The sequence below is a fragment of the Gigantopelta aegis genome, chromosome 14 (assembly GCF_016097555.1).
Source record: "Gigantopelta aegis isolate Gae_Host chromosome 14, Gae_host_genome, whole genome shotgun sequence".
In the NCBI taxonomy this organism is placed as follows: domain Eukaryota; kingdom Metazoa; phylum Mollusca; class Gastropoda; order Neomphalida; family Peltospiridae; genus Gigantopelta; species Gigantopelta aegis.
In genome coordinates this window covers 58,868,349-58,893,123 of record NC_054712.1, presented here as the reverse complement: position 1 = coordinate 58,893,123, position 24,775 = coordinate 58,868,349, and the positions used below count along the sequence as shown (strand labels likewise).

General features: G+C 35.2%; 1 protein-coding gene across 2 annotated transcripts in view; it reads right to left on the bottom strand.

Moving 5' to 3' along the window:
* Positions 1-24,775, bottom strand: part of LOC121388579 (1-phosphatidylinositol 4,5-bisphosphate phosphodiesterase gamma-1-like) — a 125,517-nt gene that overhangs the window by 63,455 nt on the left and 37,287 nt on the right. For both annotated transcript variants that reach the window (XM_041519970.1, XM_041519971.1), the window contains exons 6-15: positions 16,549-16,629; positions 14,810-14,859; positions 13,710-13,758; positions 11,111-11,212; positions 7,130-7,245; positions 5,772-5,857; positions 3,863-3,983; positions 3,065-3,150; positions 2,256-2,338; positions 1,101-1,164 (exon numbers count right to left, since the gene is read on the bottom strand). In XM_041519970.1, the coding sequence (XP_041375904.1) occupies positions 1,101-1,164; positions 2,256-2,338; positions 3,065-3,150; positions 3,863-3,983; positions 5,772-5,857; positions 7,130-7,245; positions 11,111-11,212; positions 13,710-13,758; positions 14,810-14,859; positions 16,549-16,629 (838 nt within the window). The remainder of the gene's footprint in view (positions 1-1,100; positions 1,165-2,255; positions 2,339-3,064; positions 3,151-3,862; positions 3,984-5,771; positions 5,858-7,129; positions 7,246-11,110; positions 11,213-13,709; positions 13,759-14,809; positions 14,860-16,548; positions 16,630-24,775) is intronic.

Sequence of the window (24,775 nt, the reverse complement as noted above, 5' to 3'; positions counted from 1 at the left end):
GTTTGTTTGTTAAGAATGGGTCAACAGATACTGACATTTGGGAGTAATACAGATTAATATACCAATTATCAGTTTGTTTGTTAAGAATGGATCAATAGATACTGACATTTGGGAGTAATACAGATTAATATACCAATTATCAGTTTGTTTGTTAAGAATGGATCAATAGATACTGACATTTGGGAGTAATACAGATTAATATACCAATTATCAGTTTGTTTGTTAAGAATGGGTCAACAGATACTGACATTTGGGAGTAATACAGATTAATATACCAATTATCAGTTTGTTTGTTAAGAATGGGTCAATAGATACTGACATTTGGGAGTAATACAGATTAATATACCAATTATCAGTTTGCTTGTTAAGAATGGATTAATAGATACTGACATTTGGGAGTAATACAGATTAATATACCAATTATCAGTTTGTTTGTTAAGAATGGGTCAACAGATACTGACATTTGGGAGTAATACAGATTAATATACCAATTATCAGTTTGTTTGTTTGTTACTGTTTGTTTGTTAAGAATGGGTCAACAGATACTGACATTTGGGAGTAATACAGATTAATATACCAATTATCACTTTGTTTGTTAAGAATGGGTCAATAGATACTGACATTTGGGAGTAATACAGATTAATATACCAAATATCAGTTTGTTTGTTAAGAATGGGTCAATAGATACTGACATTTGGGAGTAATACAGATTAATATACCAATTATCAGTTTGTTTGTTAAGAATGGATCAACAGATACTGACATTTGGGAGTAATACAGATTAATATAACAATTATCATATCACTGACAGGGCTAGCTCTGTCACTCGCCAAATTCTTTTACTGTTTCCTTTTATACAAGTTTTCCAACAAAATTCAGCAATTTTGTGTTAAAGCATGTACACAGGGTTACAACCGTAACATCAAGAAAACATTTTGGTACCCAAAAATAGTTATGGATGATAATTAGGAGTCAGCGAGACAATACTAAACAATATTGCTTTGACAAAGCTGGGCAAAAATACTAAAATCTTAAAAGAACCCCATGCCCCCACCCACCCCAGAAAAGTGTACTCAACAACATGGACACTGATTGCTTACTGTCTTCACTGGACACTGTGTACTTCCACTCATTGCCATCCACCCATTCCGGCAGCTTTTTATGCTGAAATGTACGAAGACCAGCATTTCATTTTTTAAATTATTATCAAGGTTCAAGCACTGTTTTGGGCTGTCTGTCCAAGACAGAGGATATTGGTTAGTTGTTAGTGGTCAATGAGAAAGAGAAGTTGTTATAATGGTCCCTTACATCTCTCTATTCAGCTGTGTAACCTCCCCGCTGTGACTGCAAAATTGTATTTCCGATCCTCTACATTTCAAAATGTCCTGCCCCGTCCATGCTTGTTTGTTCCAAGAATTCATCTGCCCTCCCCCCAACAAACAGATCCTAGCTACTGCCCTTATTTTAACTTGTTTTTTGAAAATACAATGAGAGTAAATATAAACTAATTTTAATAGAAATGTATAGGACTTATAGTTTGTAAGATCTGGAGCTAAATGTAAACACCAAGTTATAACACTGAGTTAAGTTTCTATGTTCTAGGACTTATAGTTTGTAAGATCTGGAGCTAAATGTAAACACCAAGTTATAACACTGAGTTAAGTTTCTATGTTCTAGGACTTATAGTTTGTAAGATCTGGAGCTAAATGTAAACACCAAGTTATAACACTGAGTTAAGTTTCTATGTTCTAGGACTTATAGTTTGTAAGATCTGGAGCTAAATGTAAACACCAAGTTATAACACTGAGTTAAGTTTCTATGTTCTAGGACTTATAGTTTGTAAGATCTGGAGCTAAATGTAAACACCAAGTTATAACACTGAGTTAAGTTTCTATGTTCTAGGACTTATAGTTGGTAAGAACTGGAGCTAAATGTAAAAACCATAAGTTATAACACAGAGTTAAGTTTCTATGTTCTAGGACTTATAGTTTGTAAGAACTGGAGCTAAATGTAAAAACCATAAGTTATAACACTGAGTTAAGTTTCTATGTTCTAGGACTTGCAGTATGTGACAAATGGAGAAATATGTGAAAACTTAAATGTTCATCCCACTGTTAAAAGTTGATGCTACTGCAATTGGAAAAGTAATACCTATATCTCTCCTTCTGATTTCATTAAGATGAGATAATAGGGAGAGGAGAGGATAAAGGGGATTATATCATTTTGCCTGGGTTTTTATTTAATTTTTATCTTACCTTTAATATTATTTTGTATTTCAGCTGTGAAGGGGACGGTAGTGAATTTGCATCCTTGCAGACTGGTTCTACCAATAAATTATCTGAAAAACAAAGCAAGATTTTTGTTGAGTCTTTCAGTGTTTTAAAATCTAGTGTTTTGTATTTGATATAAACAGAAAAGGAAAGAAAATTTTACATGATTTGTTTTCCACTACTCTGATTGCAAATGAAACATAAAACAAAAACTGAAGAAAAAAGTTCTTTCAATGAATTTTTTCTTGAGCTACAAGAATTTAAAATTTTAATAGTTACTGAAAAATGTTAATGCTAAAGCTTGTTACAGAAGAAGTCATGATTCATCAATAAATGAATATAATATTTTTATTGTTATCCTATCATAATTTATTATTTATAAAGTTTGTTTTGTTTAATAACACCACTAGAAAACACCAATTTATTAATCTCCGGCTATTGGATGTCAAACATTTAATAATTCTGACACATAGTCTTCAGTTTGTTTTGTTTAACAACACACCACTAAAGCATATTTATTTATTAATCTCTGGCTATTGGATGTCAAACATTTAATAATTCTAACATAAAGTCTTAACGGAAAACTACTACATTTTTCCATTAGCAGCAAGAATCTTTTACCACATCATTTGATATACCAATTTGGGGCAGTGTTTGTGACTGGGGAAAAAACCACAATCAGAGAATGAGTCCACTGAGGTGGTTCGATCCTACGACCCATGCACTTCGTACAAATGCTCTACTGACTGCTCCCACCCATATATGTATTAGTAGTAATAGCAAATCACACTCACCACCAAATATTTCTCGGAAAGCCATGGCCATATTTCTTTGCTGCCCTAAACTACAGTGGTTTTCTATAGACAATATCAGTGGATACCTAGAAGATGAAACAAAGAAAGGAATGTGAAACGACACCGTAACACACTTTAAACTATAATCTGAACGGGGTTTTAAACTAGGGCTATAGAGAATGTTAAACGACACTGTAACACACTTTAAACTATAATCTGAATGTAGTTTTAAACTAGGGCTATAGAGAATGTTAAACGACACTGTAACACACTTTAAACTATAATCTGAATGTAGTTTTAAACTAGGGCTACAGAGAATGTTTCAATAAAGTGGCTTTTAACTATAGCAGAATGAAACAGTTATAACAAAAAAAATGGTTTTAACCTATGATTATATAACATATAATATTTAAAACAACAAAGTGGTTTTAAACCACATTTATAGGAGATTTAACAATTATAATAACAAAGTGGTTTTAAGTAATGGTTATAAAAGATAAGTTGAAACAAATAAGTAGTTTAAAAATATTGCTATTTGGAGGCAATTATGAAGGCAATGGTTGGAGTGGAAATATAAATAAGACAGATTTTCTATAACAAAAGACACATATTTTGATGCAATCCAAGCATATCCCATGATCTTAATTCTATGAAGTTTTTTAAACTGTGGATTGTGGTTTATGTAATGTTAACTGAATCTTTCATCTTACATCAATGGATGTTTTTAAAAATTGTTGTTAACTTAATTTATAGATCTAGAAATATGACAGATATCCTTTGATAAGATGATTGACATACTCTGATGCAACCCATGCATGTTCTTTGATGATCTTCAGAACATCAAGGAATTTGATCTTGGAAGTGAGTGTGTGGCCATGATAGATGTATGGGTGAGCATCTGGGCCATCCCAGCAGTCCACTGTAAACAAAATATATCAGATGAATGAGTAAACATTTGCGACATTGTGACAGTCCACTGTAAAATAACAACAGCAAATGTGTGGTTCAGCATCTGGACCATCCCAACAGACCAAAGTAAAAGAAAAATAATAGATGTAGGAAGTAAGAATTTAATACATTCCAGCATAACTTCAATAAAATAAAAACACCACATGTATGTGTGAGCATTTAATACATTCCAACATTGTACCATAAAACATAAATAAAAAATGTATGGGTGAGCATCTGGACCATCCCAGCAGTCCACTATAAAAGAAAAATACCAGATGTATGGGTGAGCATTTGAGATATTGCAGAAGTACATTGTAAAACAGAAACAGAAATAACAGGAAAAAAAACCCAGCCCAGCAATCAACAGTAAAACCGAAATAACAGGACATAAAACCAGCCCAGCAATCAACTGTAAAACAGAAATAACAGGACATAAAACCAGCCCAGCAATCAACTGTAACACAGAAATAACAGGACATAAAACCAGCCCAGCAATCAACTGTAACACAGAAATAACAGGACATAAAACCAGCCCAGCAATCAACTGTAAAACAGAAATAACAGGACATAAAACCAGCCCAGCAATCAACTGTAACACAGAAATAACAGGACATAAAACCAGCCCAGCAATCAACTGTAAAACAGAAATAACAGGACATAAAACCAGCCCAGCAATCAACTGTAACACAGAAATAACAGGACATAAAACCAGCCCAGCAATCAACTGTAACACAGAAATAACAGGACATAAAACCAGCCCAGCAATCAACTGTAAAACAGAAATAACAGGACATAAAACCAGCCCAGCAATCAACTGTAAAACAGAAATAACAGGACATAAAACCAGCCCAGCAATCAACTGTAAAACAGAAATAACAGGACATAAAACCAGCCCAGCAATCAACTGTAACACAGAAATAACAGGACATAAAACCAGCCCAGCAATCAACTGTAAAACAGAAATAACAGGACATAAAACCAGCCCAGCAATCAACTGTAACACAGAAATAACAGGACATAAAACCAGCCCAGCAATCAACTGTAAAACAGAAATAACAGGACATAAAACCAGCCCAGCAATCAACTGTAACACAGAAATAACAGGACATAAAACCAGCCCAGCAATCAACTGTAACACAGAAATAACAGGACATAAAACCAGCCCAGCAATCAACTGTAAAACAGAAATAACAGGACATAAAACCAGCCCAGCAATCAACTGTAACACAGAAATAACAGGACATAAAACCAGCCCAGCAATCAACTGTAAAACAGAAATAACAGGACATAAAACCAGCCCAGCAATCAACTGTGAAACAGAAATAACAGGACATAAAACCAGCCCAGCAATCAACTGTAACACAGAAATAACAGGACATAAAACCAGCCCAGCAATCAACTGTAAAACAGAAATAACTGATGTATGGGTGAACATTTGAGATATATCAAATTCCACAATAAAGCATAAGTCGCAATATAAAATAAAACAACCGAAGAAAAAGAAAAAAAGTTAGGCAACTGAACCACTCAAATTGTGGGGGAATCACACTCCTCAAAATACATACAGAGCAGGTGATGTGGAATAGCACTCCTCAAAATGTCATACAAATAGGGAATCACACTTCCTAAAATAATCGGTATTGGAGAGGAAATAGAGAGAGAAATTTCCCCACTAAATGATTACGGTCCTTGAGTGACACTGATGTACAACCTACATATGTGATTTATATTTTACTGAGATGTTAGCCCCACTTACACTCGAGTGACCTGCATCCCATCCTCAAACACCGGGCATACGCTTCTACCGATGACTCACTGGACAACTGGTCACCAGTTAGATATCTGGAATAAATAAATTAAACAAGGTGTAAGATAAATACTCTACACGCAGTAACCGGCCTTGGTGGTGTAGTGGTTAAGTCATCTGTTTTACGGCTGGAAGGTACTGTGTTCATGTCCCACCTAAGCCAATGGTGGATTTTTTACATGTCTAGTACTGGCTCCAACCCAAAGTAAGTGCACCACTAGATTCAATGGTTAAGCAAATAAAGCCACATGCTTGATCCACATTATGGGCATTATGCACATTATCGCATGGGCACACTGGGCAGTTGACCAAGAGCTCTGAGATTTTAGGGGCCCCGAAATTCAATTTGAAAAGTAAAAATTAAGGTTCATATTATTAAATAGGGGCCCCACTACATTGCTTTGCCCGGGGGCCTCAAATATTCTTAAGATGGGTCCTGATCATGGGTGTGATGATGGGTGTGACTCCAATATGTATGACCCCAGTGGGAGATGATTACCCCACAGGCAATGCAGGTTCCATGTAGCCTGGCCTAGGGGTGACACTGTGAGATGGTTTAACAGTTGTGCAGCACAGTCAGTGTTATGCCATCCCATACCAAAAGGGAAATACTATGACGTCATCTCATTATCATCATCTATATTTGTTTGTGATGTCAGAGTCTCAATGTTACATGTTTGTGGCAGTTTGAGAAACACAACCCATACCCCTTCTTTTTAAATCAATATCCAACACCTTGCATATCACTTTGTGATATCATAAAAATTACATAAGTGTTACACAAACTGGAAATAAAAGAAGAATCTAACCACAGTGTACCAAATATGACAATTATGCCATCTATCAATAGCTATACAGTCTAACATATGAGTGTGAACACTCTCTAACATATATAAAAAATTGTTTTGTTTAACGACACCACTGGAGCACATTGATTAATTAATCATTGGCTATTAGATGTCAAACATTTGGTCATTCTTACTCGTAGTCATCAGGGGAAACCGCTACATTTTTCCTAATGCAGCAAAGGATCTTTTATATGCACTTTCCCACAGACAGGAAAGCACATACCAAAGACTTTGACCAGTTGTGGTGCACTGGTTGAAATGAGAAAAAACCCAATCAGCTGAATGGATCCACCGAGGTGGTTCGATCCTGTGATGCAAGCACCTCAAGACAGCACTCAACCAACTGAGCTAAATCCCATCCTATATAACAATTATGTCATCTATCAATAGCTATAAATTTCTATTAAATGTACAGGCTATTGTGTCATCAGATGAAATTCCACTACAAGTCAGACGTACGTGTTATGTGAGGAAGCAATCCAGTATTTGGACAGTGGCTGATTCATGTCTTGTGAAATCAAATCCTTGGAGACATCCCACACAGTGTTATGTGGTGAAAACAGGTACTCCTCGAACTGTAAATATAAGCACAGGGTAAAAACAGGTACTCCTCGAACTGTAAATATAAACACAGGATAAAAACGGGCACTCCTCGAACTGTAAATATAAACAAAGGGTAAAAAAAGGTACTCCACGAACTGTAAATATAAATACAGGGTAAAAACAGATACTCCTCGAACTGTAAATATAAAAACAGGGTAAAAACATACTCCTCGAACTGTAAATATAAACAAAGGGTAAAACAGATACTCCTCAAACTGTAAATATAAACACATGGTAAAAACAGGTACTCCTCGAACTGTAAATATAAACACCGGATAAAAACAGGTACTCCTCGAACTGTAAATATAAACACAGGGTAAAAACAGATACTCCTTGAATTGTAAATATAAACAAAGGGTAAAAACAGATACTCCTCGAACTGTAAATATAAAAACAGGGTAAAAACATACTCCTCGAACTGTAAATATAAACAAAGGGTAAAACAGATACTCCTCCAACTGTAAATATAAACACATGGTAAAAACAGGTACTCCTCGAACTGTAAATATAAACACCGGATAAAAACAGGTACTCCTCGAACTGTAAATATAAACACAGGGTAAAAACAGATACTCCTCGAACTGTAAATATAAACACAGGGTAAAAACAGATACTCCTCGAACTGTAAATATAAACACAGGGTAAAAACAGATACTCCTTGAATTGTAAATATAAACAAAGGGTAAAACAGATACTCCTCAAACTGTAAATATAAACAAAGGGTAAAAACAGGTACTCCTCGAACTGTAAATATAAACACAGGGTAAAAACAGATACTCCTCGAACTGTAAATATAAACAAAGGGTAAAAACAGGTACTCCTCGAACTGTAAATATAAACACAGGGTAAAAACAGGTACTCCTCGAACTGTAAATATAAACACAGGGTAAAAACAGATACTCCTCGAACTGTAAATATAAAAACAGGGTAAAAACAGGTACTCCTCGAACTGTAAATATAAACACTGGATAAAAACAGGTACTCCTCGAACTGTAAATATAAACACTGGATAAAAACAGGTACTCCTCGAACTGTAAATATAAACACTGGATAAAAACAGGTACTCCTCAAACTGTAAATATAAACAAAGGGTAAAAACAGGTAGTCCTCGAACTGTAAATATAAACACTGGATAAAAACAGGTACTCCTCGAACTGTAAATATAAACAAAGGGTAAAAACAGGTACTCCTCGAACTGTAAATATAAACACTGGATAAAAACAGGTACTCCTCGAACTGTAAATATAAACACAGGGTAAAAACAGATACTCCTTGAATTGTAAATATAAACAAAGGGTAAAACAGATACTCCTCAAACTGTAAATATAAACAAAGGGTAAAAACAGGTACTCCTCGAACTGTAAATATAAACACAGGGTAAAAACAGATACTCCTTGAATTGTAAATATAAACAAAGGGTAAAAACAGATACTCCTCGAACTGTAAATATAAACAAAGGGTAAAACAGATACTCCTCAAACTGTAAATATAAACACATGGTAAAAACAGGTACTCCTCGAACTGTAAATATAAACACCAGATAAAAACAGGTACTCCTCGAACTGTAAATATAAACACAGGGTAAAAACAGATATTCCTTGAATTGTAAATATAAACAAAGGGTAAAAACAGGTACTCCTCGAACTGTAAATATAAACACTGGATAAAAACAGGTACTCCTCGAACTGTAAATATAAACACAGGGTAAAAACAGATATGACTTGAATTGTAAATATAAACAAAGGGTAAAACAGATACTCCTCAAACTGTAAATATAAACACATGGTAAAAACAGGTACTCCTCGAACTGTAAATATAAACACCGGATAAAAACAGGTACTCCTCGAACTGTAAATATAAACACAGGGTAAAAACAGATACTCCTTGAATTGTAAATATAAACAAAGGGTAAACAGATACTCCTCAAACTGTAAATATAAACACATGGTAAAAACAGGAACTTCTCGAACTGTAAATATAAACACCGAATAAAAACAGGTACTCCTCGAACTGTAAATATAAACACAGGGTAAAAACAGATACTCCTTGAATTGTAAATATAAACAAAGGGTAAAACAGATACTCATCAAACTGTAAATATAAACATCTAAAAAAGTTTGTATTATTTAACGACGCCACTAGCACATTGATTTTTTATCTTATCATCGGCTATTGGATGTCAAACATATGGTCATTCTGACACTGTTTTTAGAGGAAATCTGCTGTCACCACATAGGCTTCTCTTTTACAACAGGCAGCAAGGGATCCTTTATTTGCGCTTCCCACAGGCAGGATAGCACAAACCATGGCCTTTGTTGAACCAGTTAAACATCTGGTAAAAACAGATACTCCTCGAACTGTAAATATAAACACAGGTTAAAAACAGATACTCCTCGAACTGTAAATATAAACATCTGGTAAAAACAGATACTCCTCGAACTGTAAATATAAACATCTGGTAAAAACAGATACTCCTCGAACTGTAAATATAAACACAGGGTAAAAACGGATACTCCTCGAACTGTAAATATAAACATCTGGTAAAAACAGGTACTCCTCAAATTGTAAATATAAACATCTGATAAAAACAGATACTCCTCAAAATGTAAATATAAACATCTGGTAAAAACAGACATTCCTCGAACTGTAAATATAAACACAGGGTAAAAACAGGTACTCCTCAAACTGTAAATATAAACATCTGGTAAAAACAGGTACTCCTCGAACTGTAAATATAAACATCTGGTAAAAACAGGTACTCCTCAAATTGTAAATATAAAAAAGGGGGTAAAAACAGACACTCCTTGAACTGTAAATATAAACCCTGGGTAAAAACAGGTACTCCTCGAATTGTAAATATAAACATCTGGTAAAAACAGACACTCCTCGTACTATAATATAAACATCTGGTAAAAACAGGTACTCCTCGAACTGTAAATATAAACATCTGGTAAAAACAGACACTCCTCGAACTGTAAATATAAACACGGGGTAAAAACAGGTACTCCTCAACTGTAAATATAAACATCTGGTAAAAACACACTCATCGTACTATAAATATAAACACAGGGTAAAAACAGGTACTTCTCAAACTGAACTTTAAATAGATACTCTTCGAACTGTAAATATAACACAAAAGTTAAAAACAGATATTCCTTGAACTGTAGATAAAAATATAGAGTCAAAATAGATACACTTCAAACTGTAAATACATTCAAAACAGGTACTCCTAGAACTGTAAATATAAACTAGCATTGCTAACAGATACCCTTTTGACCTGTAAATATAAACATAGGGTGAAAACAGAGACTCGTCAAATGCTAAATATAAACAGCATGTGTGAAAAAGTCAGTCTGTAAATTCTTAGTCCTAATAGCAATCTAAACACACTACAATTTCTGTATTTCCAGCTTTACAATTTCTCTACTACAATTACTCCACATGGAAATTAAAACATATTAACAAGAATTATACACAATTAAATATCTCACTTATTAAAAACGTATTCGGCGTCACTGATAGTTGCATTCGTAGATGTTCATATCAATGTTTAAAAACAATTAAACTTAAAAAACAACAAAATCAATTAAAATTAAAATTTAATAAGTGGGTTTTTTTTAACAGATGTCGAAATGGATGTCAAAATGGGCATTCATAGATCTAAGTACAAACCAAGTTTTACGAATGTAAGACAGTTTGTGAGATAAACCCAAAAGTTGACAATGCCGCCACCACTGGTAAAGCAATACCTATATCTCAAATGTTTACTGCATAAAGGTAAGATTAAAAATCCCTGGCTCCGTTCTGTTTGAACCGTTGTCTATGACCAACACTCACCTCGTATTCTGTGAAGTACAGACCCCCAGCAGCTCGCACCATCTCATCTAGGAACCTCATCATTATGTTCCGAACAACAGTCAAGTCATGAGCAGTTTGATCCTGGAGGTTAAAGAACAAATACTCATCACAAGTTAAATGAAACAGACATCAGAAAAGAATGCTTCAAATCCCGTCACAGTTTGGCAATAATACTGTAATTTCTGTTTTCAGAAACAGTTTTTTTTGTTTGATTTAACAACACCACTAGAGATGTCAAACATATAGTCATTTTGACACAATCGTAGAGGAAACCCGCAACATTTTTCCATTAGTAGCAAGGAATCTTTTATATGTACCATCCCACAGACAGGATAGCACATACCACAGCCTTTGATATACCAATCGCGGTGCACTGGCTGGTACAAGAAATAGCCCAATGGGCCCACTGACTAGACCGACCGTGCATCAGGAGTGTGCTTTACCACTGGGCTACATCCCACCCCTTCAGTAACAGTGACCTTGACCTTTGACAACAAAAGGCTAAAAAACCCAAACCTAACCCAAGATATCATGATCCTATTCCTAGTGAAGTTTTAATAAAATCAGAGAAGTTTGTTTTATTTAACGACACCACTAGAGCACATTGGTTTAATAATCATTGGCTATTGGATGTATACATAAAAATTAGAGACAAAATGAAGTTGGAAGATGTCTTAATTTTTAGTAACAGTAACCTTGACCTTTGATACAGGCAGTAGTTGGTAACAGTAGTTGGTTGTAAACCATTTACAATCTGTTACATAAGAACTCTCTAGTCCTGACCTAGCATGTAAACAGGACATGTCACTTGAGGACACTTGAGTAATAAACACTGTTATATATAGAGGATTCATCACAAGTGTTTTTAATGTTTTTAATATAGAAAATATCAACATATAACCAGGACATGTCTACAGGACACTTGAGTAATAAACACTGTTATATATAGAGGATTCATCACAAGTGTTTTTAATGTTTTTAATATAGAAAATATCAACATATAACCAGGACATGTCTACAGGACACTTGAGTAATAAACACTGTTATATATAGAGGATTCATCACAAGTGTTTTTAATGTTTTTTAATATGCAAAATATCAACATATAACCAGGACATGTCTACAGGACACTTGAGTAATAAACACTGTTATATATAGAGGATTCATCACAAGTGTTTTTAATGTTTTTAATATAGAAAATATCAACATATAACCAGGACATGTCTACAGGACACTTGAGTAATAAACACTGTTATATATAGAGGATTCATCACAAGTGTTTTTAATGTTTTTAATATGCAAAATATCAACATATAACCAGGACATGTCTACAGGACACTTGAGTAATAAACACTGTTATATATAGAGGATTCATCACAAGTGTTTTTAATGTTTTTTAATATGGAAAATATCAACATATAACCAGGATATGTCTACAGGACACTTGAGTAATAAACACTATTATATATAGAGGATTCATCACAAGTGTTTTTAATGGTTTTTAAATTTTTAATGTTTTTTAATATGGAAAATATCAACATATAAACAGGACATGTCTACAGGACACTTGAGTAATAAACACTGTTATATATAGAGGATTCATCACAAGTGTTTTTAATGGTTTTTTAATATGGAAAATATCAACATATAAACAGGACATGTCTACAGGACACTTGAGTAATAAACACTGTTATATATAGAGGATTCATCACAAGTGTTTTTAATGTTTTTTAATATGGAAAATATCAACATATAACCAGGACATGTCTACAGGACACTTGAGTAATAAACACTGTTATATATAGAGGATTCATCACAAGTGTTTTTAATGTTTTTTAATATGGAAAATATCAACATATAACCAGGACATTTCTACAGGACACTTGAGTAATAAACACTGTTATATATAGAGGATTCATCACAAGTGTTTTTAATGTTTTTTAATATGGAAAATATCAACATATAACCAGGACATTTCTACAGGACACTTGAGTAATAAACACTGTTATATATAGAGGATTCATCACAAGTGTTTTTAATGGTTTTTAATATGGAAAATATCAACTGAGTCTATGTTAATCGGTATTTGTCAAGGCTCTGCCGAGATAAATACAGATTAACTAGAGGGAGGTTGATATTTCACATATTGAAAAACATGAGTAGTGAATTCTATTATCCTATAACACTTCTTAAATAACATTTTCATTTGATATTGAGTACATTACGGTACTAAAGTACCTCCATTGGTAATATAACGTCATCACGATTATCACAAACTAGTTTGACGTCACACATAATTAAATCTTAATAAAACATTATGCTCAGGTATACAGGTCTTGTTGGTTTGTAAACAAATGACCCATTTACAGCAACTAAAGACATTGCAAATTCGTATATATCTTTAAATTCGCATATACCTTTAAATTTGCATACCATTGTTAACCGAGTTAATACACTAAACTATCACATGGGTTTATGACATGGATATCATGGATAAGCTATAAGACAAATGGAGACATCAGTCTGGATATCCAACAGTATTGTTTGTTGGATCTGTTGATAAACTCTCATTTCTCACCTTTTGTTCATTGAGAAGAAATTGCTGAAATCTTTGGACACCCATTCTCCTGAAAGAAACATTGATGTGATAAAATGATGCTGACCGAGAGAATCTGCTTCACTTGGTGAAGACATTTGGTAAGGAGGCAACATTTTTATTTTCCCAAATCACCGTATATAAAACAAACTGACCAGTATTAAGCAGCCACATGTCTTAAAAGAAATGTGTTTTGTTTAATGACACCACTAGAGCACACTGATTTATTAATCATTTGCTATTGGATGTCAAACATTTGATAATTTTTACGTATAGTATCAGAAAGGAAACCTGCTACATATTTCCATTAGTAGCAAGGGATCTTTTATATGCACCATCCCAGTCAAGATAGCACATACCACAGCCTTTGAATACCAGTCGTGGTTGCACTGGCTGGAGCGAGAAACAGCCCGACAGAGATCGATCCTACACCGACCAAACATCAAGTGAGTGCTTAACCACTGGGCTACGTGCCCCCTGTCTTAAAAGGCCACTTTCTGATTCCCCTTTCAGTGACTGCTTAACACAGATTTCACTGTACTCACCTTCTGATTCCCCTTTCAGTGACTGCTTAACACAGATTTCACTGTACTCACCTTCTGATTCCCCTTTCAGTGACTGCTTAACACAGATTTCACTGTACTCACCTTCTGATTCCCCTTTCAGTGACTGCTTAACACAGATTTCACTGTACTCACCTTCTGATTCCCCTTTCAGTGACTGCTTAACACAGATTTCACTGTACTCACCTTCTGATTCCCCTTTCAGTGACTGCTTAACACAGATTTCACTGTACTCACCTTCTGATTCCCCTTTCAGTGACTGCTTAACACAGATTTCACTGTACTTACTTTAAATTAAAAAGATTTTGTGGATGAACAGTAAAACATATGCTTTGTCATGTATTTTAAAAATAAAGTATAAAAAAATACTGAACTCCATTAGTCAAGTCTTATTTCGCCACAAGAAGAACAACAGACTAATAATAGACATTTTAAAATTGGTCAACACTTCCATAAATTCATGAAAGCTTAAAGTTTAACATTAAGCAATAATAGAAATTTAAAGCAAAAAGTAAGTACCTTTCATCACCAACTGTTTCAAAGTAATTTTCAAAATTATCTGTTATTATCTGAAAGCAAAACAAACATTTATATGTAAGTTAAGTCTCTAAACGCCATAATAGTACTACCACAGAATACTGTTTGACATTTTCAACACCCATATTTCTCAACAATGTATTCATTAATTACTATGCAATCTGACCAATTATAAAGATAAATTCCTAGAATATTATGAAAATATTGTCAGAATTCATGGCTACAAGACATTTTTCAAAATTTCTGATATTTTTTCTCCCACAAAGTATATATACAGTAGAATCTCATTGACTCGAACGCCCAACGGTTGAACCTACCAGTATTCTCGAACCAAGAACAATGTCCCGATTTTTCTCTCTATTAAACCCTTTTATTTTGGTCCTGATTGGTCGAATACCCCTAGGGTCGAACAGAAGCTTTCTCTCGAACCAGTTTATTGGTCTGAACTGTAAAATTCAACATATTTAGCTTGAACAATTAAGTCTATCCGAAGAAATACAAAGAATTATTTATGTACAAATTTTTTATCGACCCTTTTACGTCAGTATTAAAGTAAGTTATTATAAATTCGGAAGTGGAACGAATTAATCCTAGATCATATGCCGGCTTATCATGTTGTTTATTTAGCACCTATCGGTAATTATCTTTCTAGTACAGGCAATTGTACTACGATAATCGTCAGCTGAATGAACCTTGCATGTAACACCAATCAATTGGTGAGCCTAGCCAGGCCTCGCCGGTTTACTTTATTCATTTTAATTGCTACTCTATGCCTGAGCGTCGGCATATTCTGTTTTTAACTTGAAATACAGGAGAGATCAATGTAATGTAGTAACAGGTAAAGGCCATCCGCCTGTGCTTCATGCATTCATTTTTTTCTCAACATTGTCAATATGTCGCAAAAGATTATTCAACAGCATAGTAAAGAACGATTTTTTAAATAAATAAATATTTATAAATAGACTACCAGTGTGTTTATTATTTGTTTATTTAATGGTGATAAATAATAGTTACAAATATGTATCTCATCCGACATTTGACGACGACTTCGTTACTCATGAGTCAATCAGACCAACTCGCCCAAGCCAGTTTTATGAAAATATGGGAGGTGTTCCGATTGGTTTTTTTGTTACAGAAACACCCAACAACGGCCGAATGTATGGTTCGAACTACCCGATGGGTCGAACAGACTTTGATGCACCGACAGTGTTCGAGCCAATGAGATTCTACTGTACATATAAAAAATAGTTTTAAATTATTTTGAATCAATAGACACTGTTAATAATAGTTTTTGATTAATTATCTTTACAATTACTCATAGCTCCAGACAAGTTTCAAAAGCTTCCGAGAAACCTCAAACTTTTGTAGCTTGGAAGCTGTTTATGGAAACCTTAAGCTAATGCTCCAATATAATTTGCAAAATTAAATTTTATTTTACATTGGCAATTAGACCAATGAGAGTTTAAACCCTGAGTATATGTTAGTAAAATTCTCTGACATGCTATAACTTGAGAACATATCAACATGATAGTTTCTACACGGTACTTATACTTTTAACATTGACCAACGTCAAATTCTCTGACATGCTATATCTATGAGAATATATCAACATGATAGTTTCTACACGGTACTTACACTTTTCACACTGACCAACGTCAAATTATCTGACATGCTATATCTATGACAACATATCAACATGATAGTTTCCTAACGGTACTTACACTTTTCACATTGACCAACTTGTGGTAGAGAGCAGAGAACTGCTCAAAGACAATTTCCCCTCTTCCACTGGTGTCCACCTCCTACAGAAAACAGCCAATGTAATCAGTTATATACTTATAGTAACTTACAATGTAATCAGTTATATACTTATAGTAACTTACAATGTAATCAGTTATATACTTATAGTAACTTACAATTAAATGACACTAAAACAACATGAACATTTATTTAACAAACTTTCAAGGAATTAACATATACATGTATGTATATATATATATATATATATATATATATATATATATATATATATATATATATATATATATATATATAAATATACACACACAGACAGACATTTATATATAATATTGACGTATCTACTTATATTCTATATAATCTAATAATTAAAAAATATGAATGTATATAAAACAAAATTCCAAGAGCATTAAAAAAAGAAAAAGACAAAGCCACAAACTGACAGTATGCAACAAATAACACATTTAATGACACAAACTGACAGTATGCAACAAATAACACATTTAATGACACAATCTATCTTTTTATTCATAGGTCTATTTATATATATGTTTGTTCATACCAGATACCAAAGGATATTTTGGTAAAAGATTATCTCCAAATAGTAATAAACATAAACAACATAATTTATTATTCTGTTTAAATTTTAGATCTTATAAAGATGTAATCTTATACAAAATGTCTTAACAAAGCATAGCCCACGCCACGCCACCCCCACTCAAACTGGCATAATCAGAATTTTATATCACCATGTTCTCAGGCGGAGAATATTTGAGTTTATGAATGGAACCATTAACCATTACCTGGAATCTTTCTCTCAGTTTGTTGGTGGACATCTTATACATTAACGATTACCTGAAATCTTTCTCAGTTTGTTGGTGGACATCTACATTAACCATTACCTGGAATCTTTCTCTCAGTTTGTTGGTGGACATCTTGTACATTAAGCATTACCTGGAATCTTTCTCTCTCAGTTTGTTGGTGGACATCTTGTACATTAAGCATTACCTGGAATCTTTCTGTCAGTTTGTTGGTGGACATCTTGTACATTAACCATTACCTGGAATCTTTCTCTCAGTTTGTTGGTGGACATCTTATACATTAACCATTACCTGGAATCTTTCTCTCAGTTTGTTGGTGGACATCTTGTACATTAACCATTACCTGGAATCTTTCTCTCAATTTGTTGGTGGACATCTACATTAACCATTACCTGGAATCTTTCTCTCAGTTTGTTGGTGGACATCTACATTAACCATTACCTGGAATCTTTCTCTCAGTTTGTTGGTGGACATCTACATTAACCATTACCTGGAATCTTTCTCTCAGTTTGCTGGTGGACATCTTGTACATTAACCATTACCTGGAATCTTTCTCTCAGTTTGTTGGTGGACATCTTGTACATTAAGCATTACCTGGAATCTTTCTCTCAGTTTGTTGGTGGACATCTACATTAACCATTACCTGGAATCTTTCTCTCAGTTTGTTGGTGGACATCTACATTAACCATTACCTGGAATCTTTCTCTCAGTTTGTTGGTGGACATCTTGTACATTAACCATTACCTGGAATCTTTCTCAGTTTGTTGGTGGACATCTTATACATTAACCATTACCTGGAATCTTTCTCTCAGCTTGTTGGTGGACATCTTGTACATTAACCATTACCTGGAATCTTTCTCTCAATTTGTTGGTGGACATCTACATTAACCATTACCTGGAATCTTTCTCTCAGTTTGTTGGTGGACATCTACATTAACCATTACCTGGAATCTTTCTCTCAGTTTGTTGGTGGACATCTACATTAACCATTACCTGGAATCTTTCTCAGTTTGTTGGTGGACATCTACATTAACCATTACCTGGAATCTTTCTCTCAGTTTGTTGGTGGACATCTACATTAACCATTACCTGGAATCTTTCTCTCAGTTTGTTGGTGGACATCTACATTAACCATTACCTGGAATCTTTCTCAGTTTGTTGGTGGACATCTACATTAACCATTACCTGGAATCTTTCTCTCAGTTTGTTGGTGGACATCTACATTAACCATTACCTGGAATCTTTCTCTCAGTTTGTTGGTGGACATCTACATTAACGATTACCTGGAATCTTTCTCTCAGTTTGTTGGTGGACATCTACATTAACCATTACCTGGAATCTTTCTCTCAGTTTGTTGGTGGACATCTACATTAACCATTACCTGGAATCTTTCTCTCAGTTTGTTGGTGGACATCTACATTAACCATTACCTGGAATCTTTCTCTCAGTTTGTTGGTGGACATCTACATTAACCATTACCTGGAATCTTTCTCTCAGTTTGTTGGTGGACATCTACATTAACCATTACCTGGAATCTTTCTCTCAGTTTGTTGGTGGACATCTACATTAACCATTACCTGGAATCTTTCTCTCAGTTTGTTGGTGGACATCTTGTACATTAACCATTACCTGGAATCTTTCTCTCAGCTTGTTAGTGGACATCTACATTAACCATTACCTGGAATCTTTCTCAGTTTGTTGGTGGACATCTTATACATTAACCATTACCTGGAATCTTTCTCTCAGCTTGTTGGTGGACATCTTGTACATTAACCATTACCTGGAATCTTTCTCTCAGTTTGTTGGTGGACATCTACATTAACCATTACCTGGAATCTTTCTCTCAGTTTGTTGGTGGACATCTACATTAACCATTACCTGGAATCTTTCTCTCAGTTTGTTGGTGGACATCTACATTAACCATTACCTGGAATCTTTCTCTCAGTTTGTTGGTGGACATCTACATTAACCATTACCTGGAATCTTTCTCTCAGTTTGTTGGTGGACATCTACATTAACCATTACCTGGAATCTTTCTCAGTTTGTTGGTGGACATCTACATTAACCATTACCTGGAATCTTTCTCTCAGTTTGTTGGTGGACATCTACATTAACCATTACCTGGAATCTTTCTCTCAGTTTGTTGGTGGACATCTTATACATTAACCATTACCTGGAATCTTTCTCTCAGTTTGTTGGTGGACATCTACATTAACCATTACCTGGAATCTTTCTCTCAGTTTGTTGGTGGACATCTTGTACATTAACCATTACCTGGAATCTTTCTCTCAGTTTGTTGGTGGACATCTTATACATTAACCATTACCTGGAATCTTTCTCAGTTTGTTGGTGGACATCTTATACATTAACCATTACCTGGAATCTTTCTCTCAGTTTGTTGGTGGACATCTTGTACATTAACCATTACCTGGAATCTTTCTCTCAGTTTGTTGGTGGACATCTACATTAACCATTACCTGGAATCTTTCTCTCAGTTTGTTGGTGGACATCTACATTAACCATTACCTGGAATCTTTCTCTCAGTTTGTTGGTGGACATCTACATTAACCATTACCTGGAATCTTTCTCAGTTTGTTGGTGGACATCTTATACATTAACCATTACCTGGAATCTTTCTCTCAGCTTGTTGGTGGACATCTTGTACATTAACCATTACCTGGAATCTTTCTCTCAGTTTGTTGGTGGACATCTACATTAACCATTACCTGGAATCTTTCTCTCAGTTTGTTGGTGGACATCATTACCTGGAATACATTAACCATTACCTGGAATCTTTCTCTCAGTTTGTTGGTGGACATCTACATTAACCATTACCTGGAATCTTTCTCTCAGTTTGTTGGTGGACATCTACATTAACCATTACCTGGAATCTTTCTCTCAGTTTGTTGGTGGACATCTACATTAACCATTACCTGGAATCAGTTTGTTGGTGGACATCTACATTAACCATTACCTGGAATCTTTCTCTCAGTTTGTTGGTGGACATCAGTTTGTTGGTGGACATCTACATTAACCATTACCTGGAATCTTTCTCTCAGTTTGTTGGTGGACATCTACATTAACCATTACCTGGAATCTTTCTCTCAGTTTGTTGGTGGACATCTTGTACATTAACCATTACCTGGAATCTTTCTCTCAGTTTGTTGGTGGACATCAGTTTGTTGGTGGACATCTACATTAACCATTACCTGGAATCTTTCTCTCAGTTTGTTGGTGGACATCTACATTAACCATTACCTGGAATCTTTCTCTCAGTTTGTTGGTGGACATCTACATTAACCATTACCTGGAATCTTTCTCTCAGTTTGTTGGTGGACATCTACATTAACCATTACCTGGAATCTTTCTCTCAGTTTGTTGGTGGACATCTTATACATTAACCATTACCTGGAATCTTTCTCTCAGTTTGTTGGTGGACATCTACATTAACCATTACCTGGAATCTTTCTCTCAGTTTGTTGGTGGACATCTTGTACATTAACCATTACCTGGAATCTTTCTCTCAGCTTGTTAGTGGACATCTACATTAACCATTACCTGGAATCTTTCTCAGTTTGTTGGTGGACATCTTATACATTAACCATTACCTGGAATCTTTCTCTCAGTTTGTTGGTGGACATCTTGTACATTAACCATTACCTGGAATCTTTCTCTCAGTTTGTTGGTGGACATCTACATTAACCATTACCTGGAATCTTTCTCTCAGTTTGTTGGTGGACATCTACATTAACCATTACCTGGAATCTTTCTCTCAGCTTGTTGGTGGACATCTTGTACATTAACCATTACCTGGAATCTTTCTCTCAGTTTGTTGGTGGACATCTACATTAACCATTACCTGGAATCTTTCTCTCAGTTTGTTGGTGGACATCTACATTAACCATTACCTGGAATCTTTCTCTCAGTTTGTTGGTGGACATCTACATTAACCATTACCTGGAATCTTTCTCTCAGTTTGTTGGTGGACATCTACATTAACCATTACCTGGAATCTTTCTCTCAGTTTGTTGGTGGACATCTACATTAACCATTACCTGGAATCTTTCTCTCAGTTTGTTGGTGGACATCTACATTAACCATTACCTGGAATCTTTCTCTCAGTTTGTTGGTGGACATCTACATTAACCATTACCTGGAATCTTTCTCTCAGTTTGTTGGTGGACATCTACATTAACCATTACCTGGAATCTTTCTCTCAGTTTGTTGGTGGACATCTACATTAACCATTACCTGGAATCTTTCTCTCAGCTTGTTGGTGGACATCTTATACATTAACCATTACCTGGAATCTTTCTCTCAGCTTGTTGGTGGACATCTTGTACATTAACCATTACCTGGAATCTTTCTCTCAGTTTGTTGGTGGACATCTACATTAACCATTACCTGGAATCTTTCTCTCAGTTTGTTGGTGGACATCTACATTAACCATTACCTGGAATCTTTCTCTCAGTTTGTTGGTGGACATCTACATTAACCATTACCTGGAATCTTTCTCTCAGTTTGTTGGTGGACATCTACATTAACCATTACCTGGAATCTTTCTCTCAGTTTGTTGGTGGACATCTACATTAACCATTACCTGGAATCTTTCTCTCAGCTTGTTGGTGGACATCTTATACATTAACCATTACCTGGAATCTTTCTCTCAGTTTGTTGGTGGACATCTACATTAACCATTACCTGGAATCTTTCTCTCAGTTTGTTGGTGGACATCTTGTACATTAACCATTACCTGGAATCTTTCTCTCAGTTTGTTGGTGGACATCTACATTAACCATTACCTGGAATCTTTCTCTCAGTTTGTTGGTGGACATCTTATACATTAACCATTACCTGGAATCTTTCTCTCAGCTTGTTGGTGGACATCTTGTACATTAACCATTACCTGGAATCTTTCTCTCAGTTTGTTGGTGGACATCTACATTAACCATTACCTGGAATCTTTCTCTCAGTTTGTTGGTGGACATCTACATTAACCATTACCTGGAATCTTTCTCTCAGTTTGTTGGTGGACATCTACATTAACCATTACCTGGAATCTTTCTCTCAGTTTGTTGGTGGACATCTACATTAACCATTACCTGGAATCTTTCTCTCAGTTTGTTGGTGGACATCTACATTAACCATTACCTGGAATCTTTCTCTCAGTTTGTTGGTGGACATCTACATTAACCATTACCTGGAATCTTTCTCTCAGTTTGTTGGTGGACATCTACATTAACCATTACCTGGAATCTTTCTCTCAGTTTGTTGGTGGACATCTACATTAACCATTACCTGGAATCTTTCTCTCAGCTTGTTGGTGGACATCTTATACATTAACCATTACCTGGAATCTTTCTCTCAGTTTGTTGGTGGACATCTTGTACATTAACCATTACCTGGAATCTTTCTCTCAGTTTGTTGGTGGACATCTACATTAACCATTACCTGGAATCTTTCTCTCAGTTTGTTGGTGGACATCTACATTAACCATTACCTGGAATCTTTCTCTCAGTTTGTTGGTGGACATCTACATTAACCATTACCTGGAATCTTTCTCTCAGTTTGTTGGTGGACATCTACATTAACCATTACCTGGAATCTTTCTCTCAGTTTGTTGGTGGACATCTACATTAACCATTACCTGGAATCTTTCTCTCAGTTTGTTGGTGGACATCTACATTAACCATTACCTGGAATCTTTCTCTCAGTTTGTTGGTGGACATCTACATTAACCATTACCTGGAATCTTTCTCTCAGTTTGTTGGTGGACATCTACATTAACCATTACCTGGAATCTTTCTCTCAGTTTGTTGGTGGACATCTACATTAACCATTACCTGGAATCTTTCTCTCAGTTTGTTGGTGGACATCTACATTAACCATTACCTGGAATCTTTCTCTCAGTTTGTTGGTGGACATCTACATTAACCATTACCTGGAATCTTTCTCTCAGCTTGTTGGTGGACATCTTATACATTAACCATTACCTGGAATCTTTCTCTCAGTTTGTTGGTGGACATCTTGTACATTAACCATTACCTGGAATCTTTCTCTCAGTTTGTTGGTGGACATCTACATTAACCATTACCTGGAATCTTTCTCTCAGTTTGTTGGTGGACATCTACATTAACCATTACCTGGAATCTTTCTCTCAGTTTGTTGGTGGACATCTACATTAACCATTACCTGGAATCTTTCTCTCAGTTTGTTGGTGGACATCTACATTAACCATTACCTGGAATCTTTCTCTCAGTTTGTTGGTGGACATCTACATTAACCATTACCTGGAATCTTTCTCTCAGTTTGTTGGTGGACATCTACATTAACCATTACCTGGAATCTTTCTCTCAGTTTGTTGGTGGACATCTACATTAACCATTACCTGGAATCTTTCTCTCAGTTTGTTGGTGGACATCTACATTAACCATTACCTGGAATCTTTCTCTCAGTTTGTTGGTGGACATCTACATTAACCATTACCTGGAATCTTTCTCTCAGTTTGTTGGTGGACATCTACATTAACCATTACCTGGAATCTTTCTCTCAGTTTGTTGGTGGACATCTACATTAACCATTACCTGGAATCTTTCTCTCAGTTTGTTGGTGGACATCTACATTAACCATTACCTGGAATCTTTCTCTCAGTTTGTTGGTGGACATCTACATTAACCATTACCTGGAATCTTTCTCTCAGTTTGTTGGTGGACATCTACATTAACCATTACCTGGAATCTTTCTCTCAGTTTGTTGGTGGACATCTACATTAACCATTACCTGGAATCTTTCTCTCAGTTTGTTGGTGGACATCTACATTAACCATTACCTGGAATCTTTCTCTCAGTTTGTTGGTGGACATCTACATTAACCATTACCTGGAATCTTTCTCTCAGTTTGTTGGTGGACATCTACATTAACCATTACCTGGAATCTTTCTCTCAGTTTGTTGGTGGACATCTACATTAACCATTACCTGGAATCTTTCTCTCAGTTTGTTGGTGGACATCTACATTAACCATTACCTGGAATCTTTCTCTCAGTTTGTTGGTGGACATCTACATTAACCATTACCTGGAATCTTTCTCTCAGTTTGTTGGTGGACATCTACATTAACCATTACCTGGAATCTTTCTCTCAGTTTGTTGGTGGACATCTACATTAACCATTACCTGGAATCTTTCTCTCAGTTTGTTGGTGGACATCTACATTAACCATTACCTGGAATCTTTCTCTCAGTTTGTTGGTGGACATCTACATTAACCATTACCTGGAATCTTTCTCTCAGTTTGTTGGTGGACATCTACATTAACCATTACCTGGAATCTTTCTCTCAGTTTGTTGGTGGACATCTTGTACATTAACCATT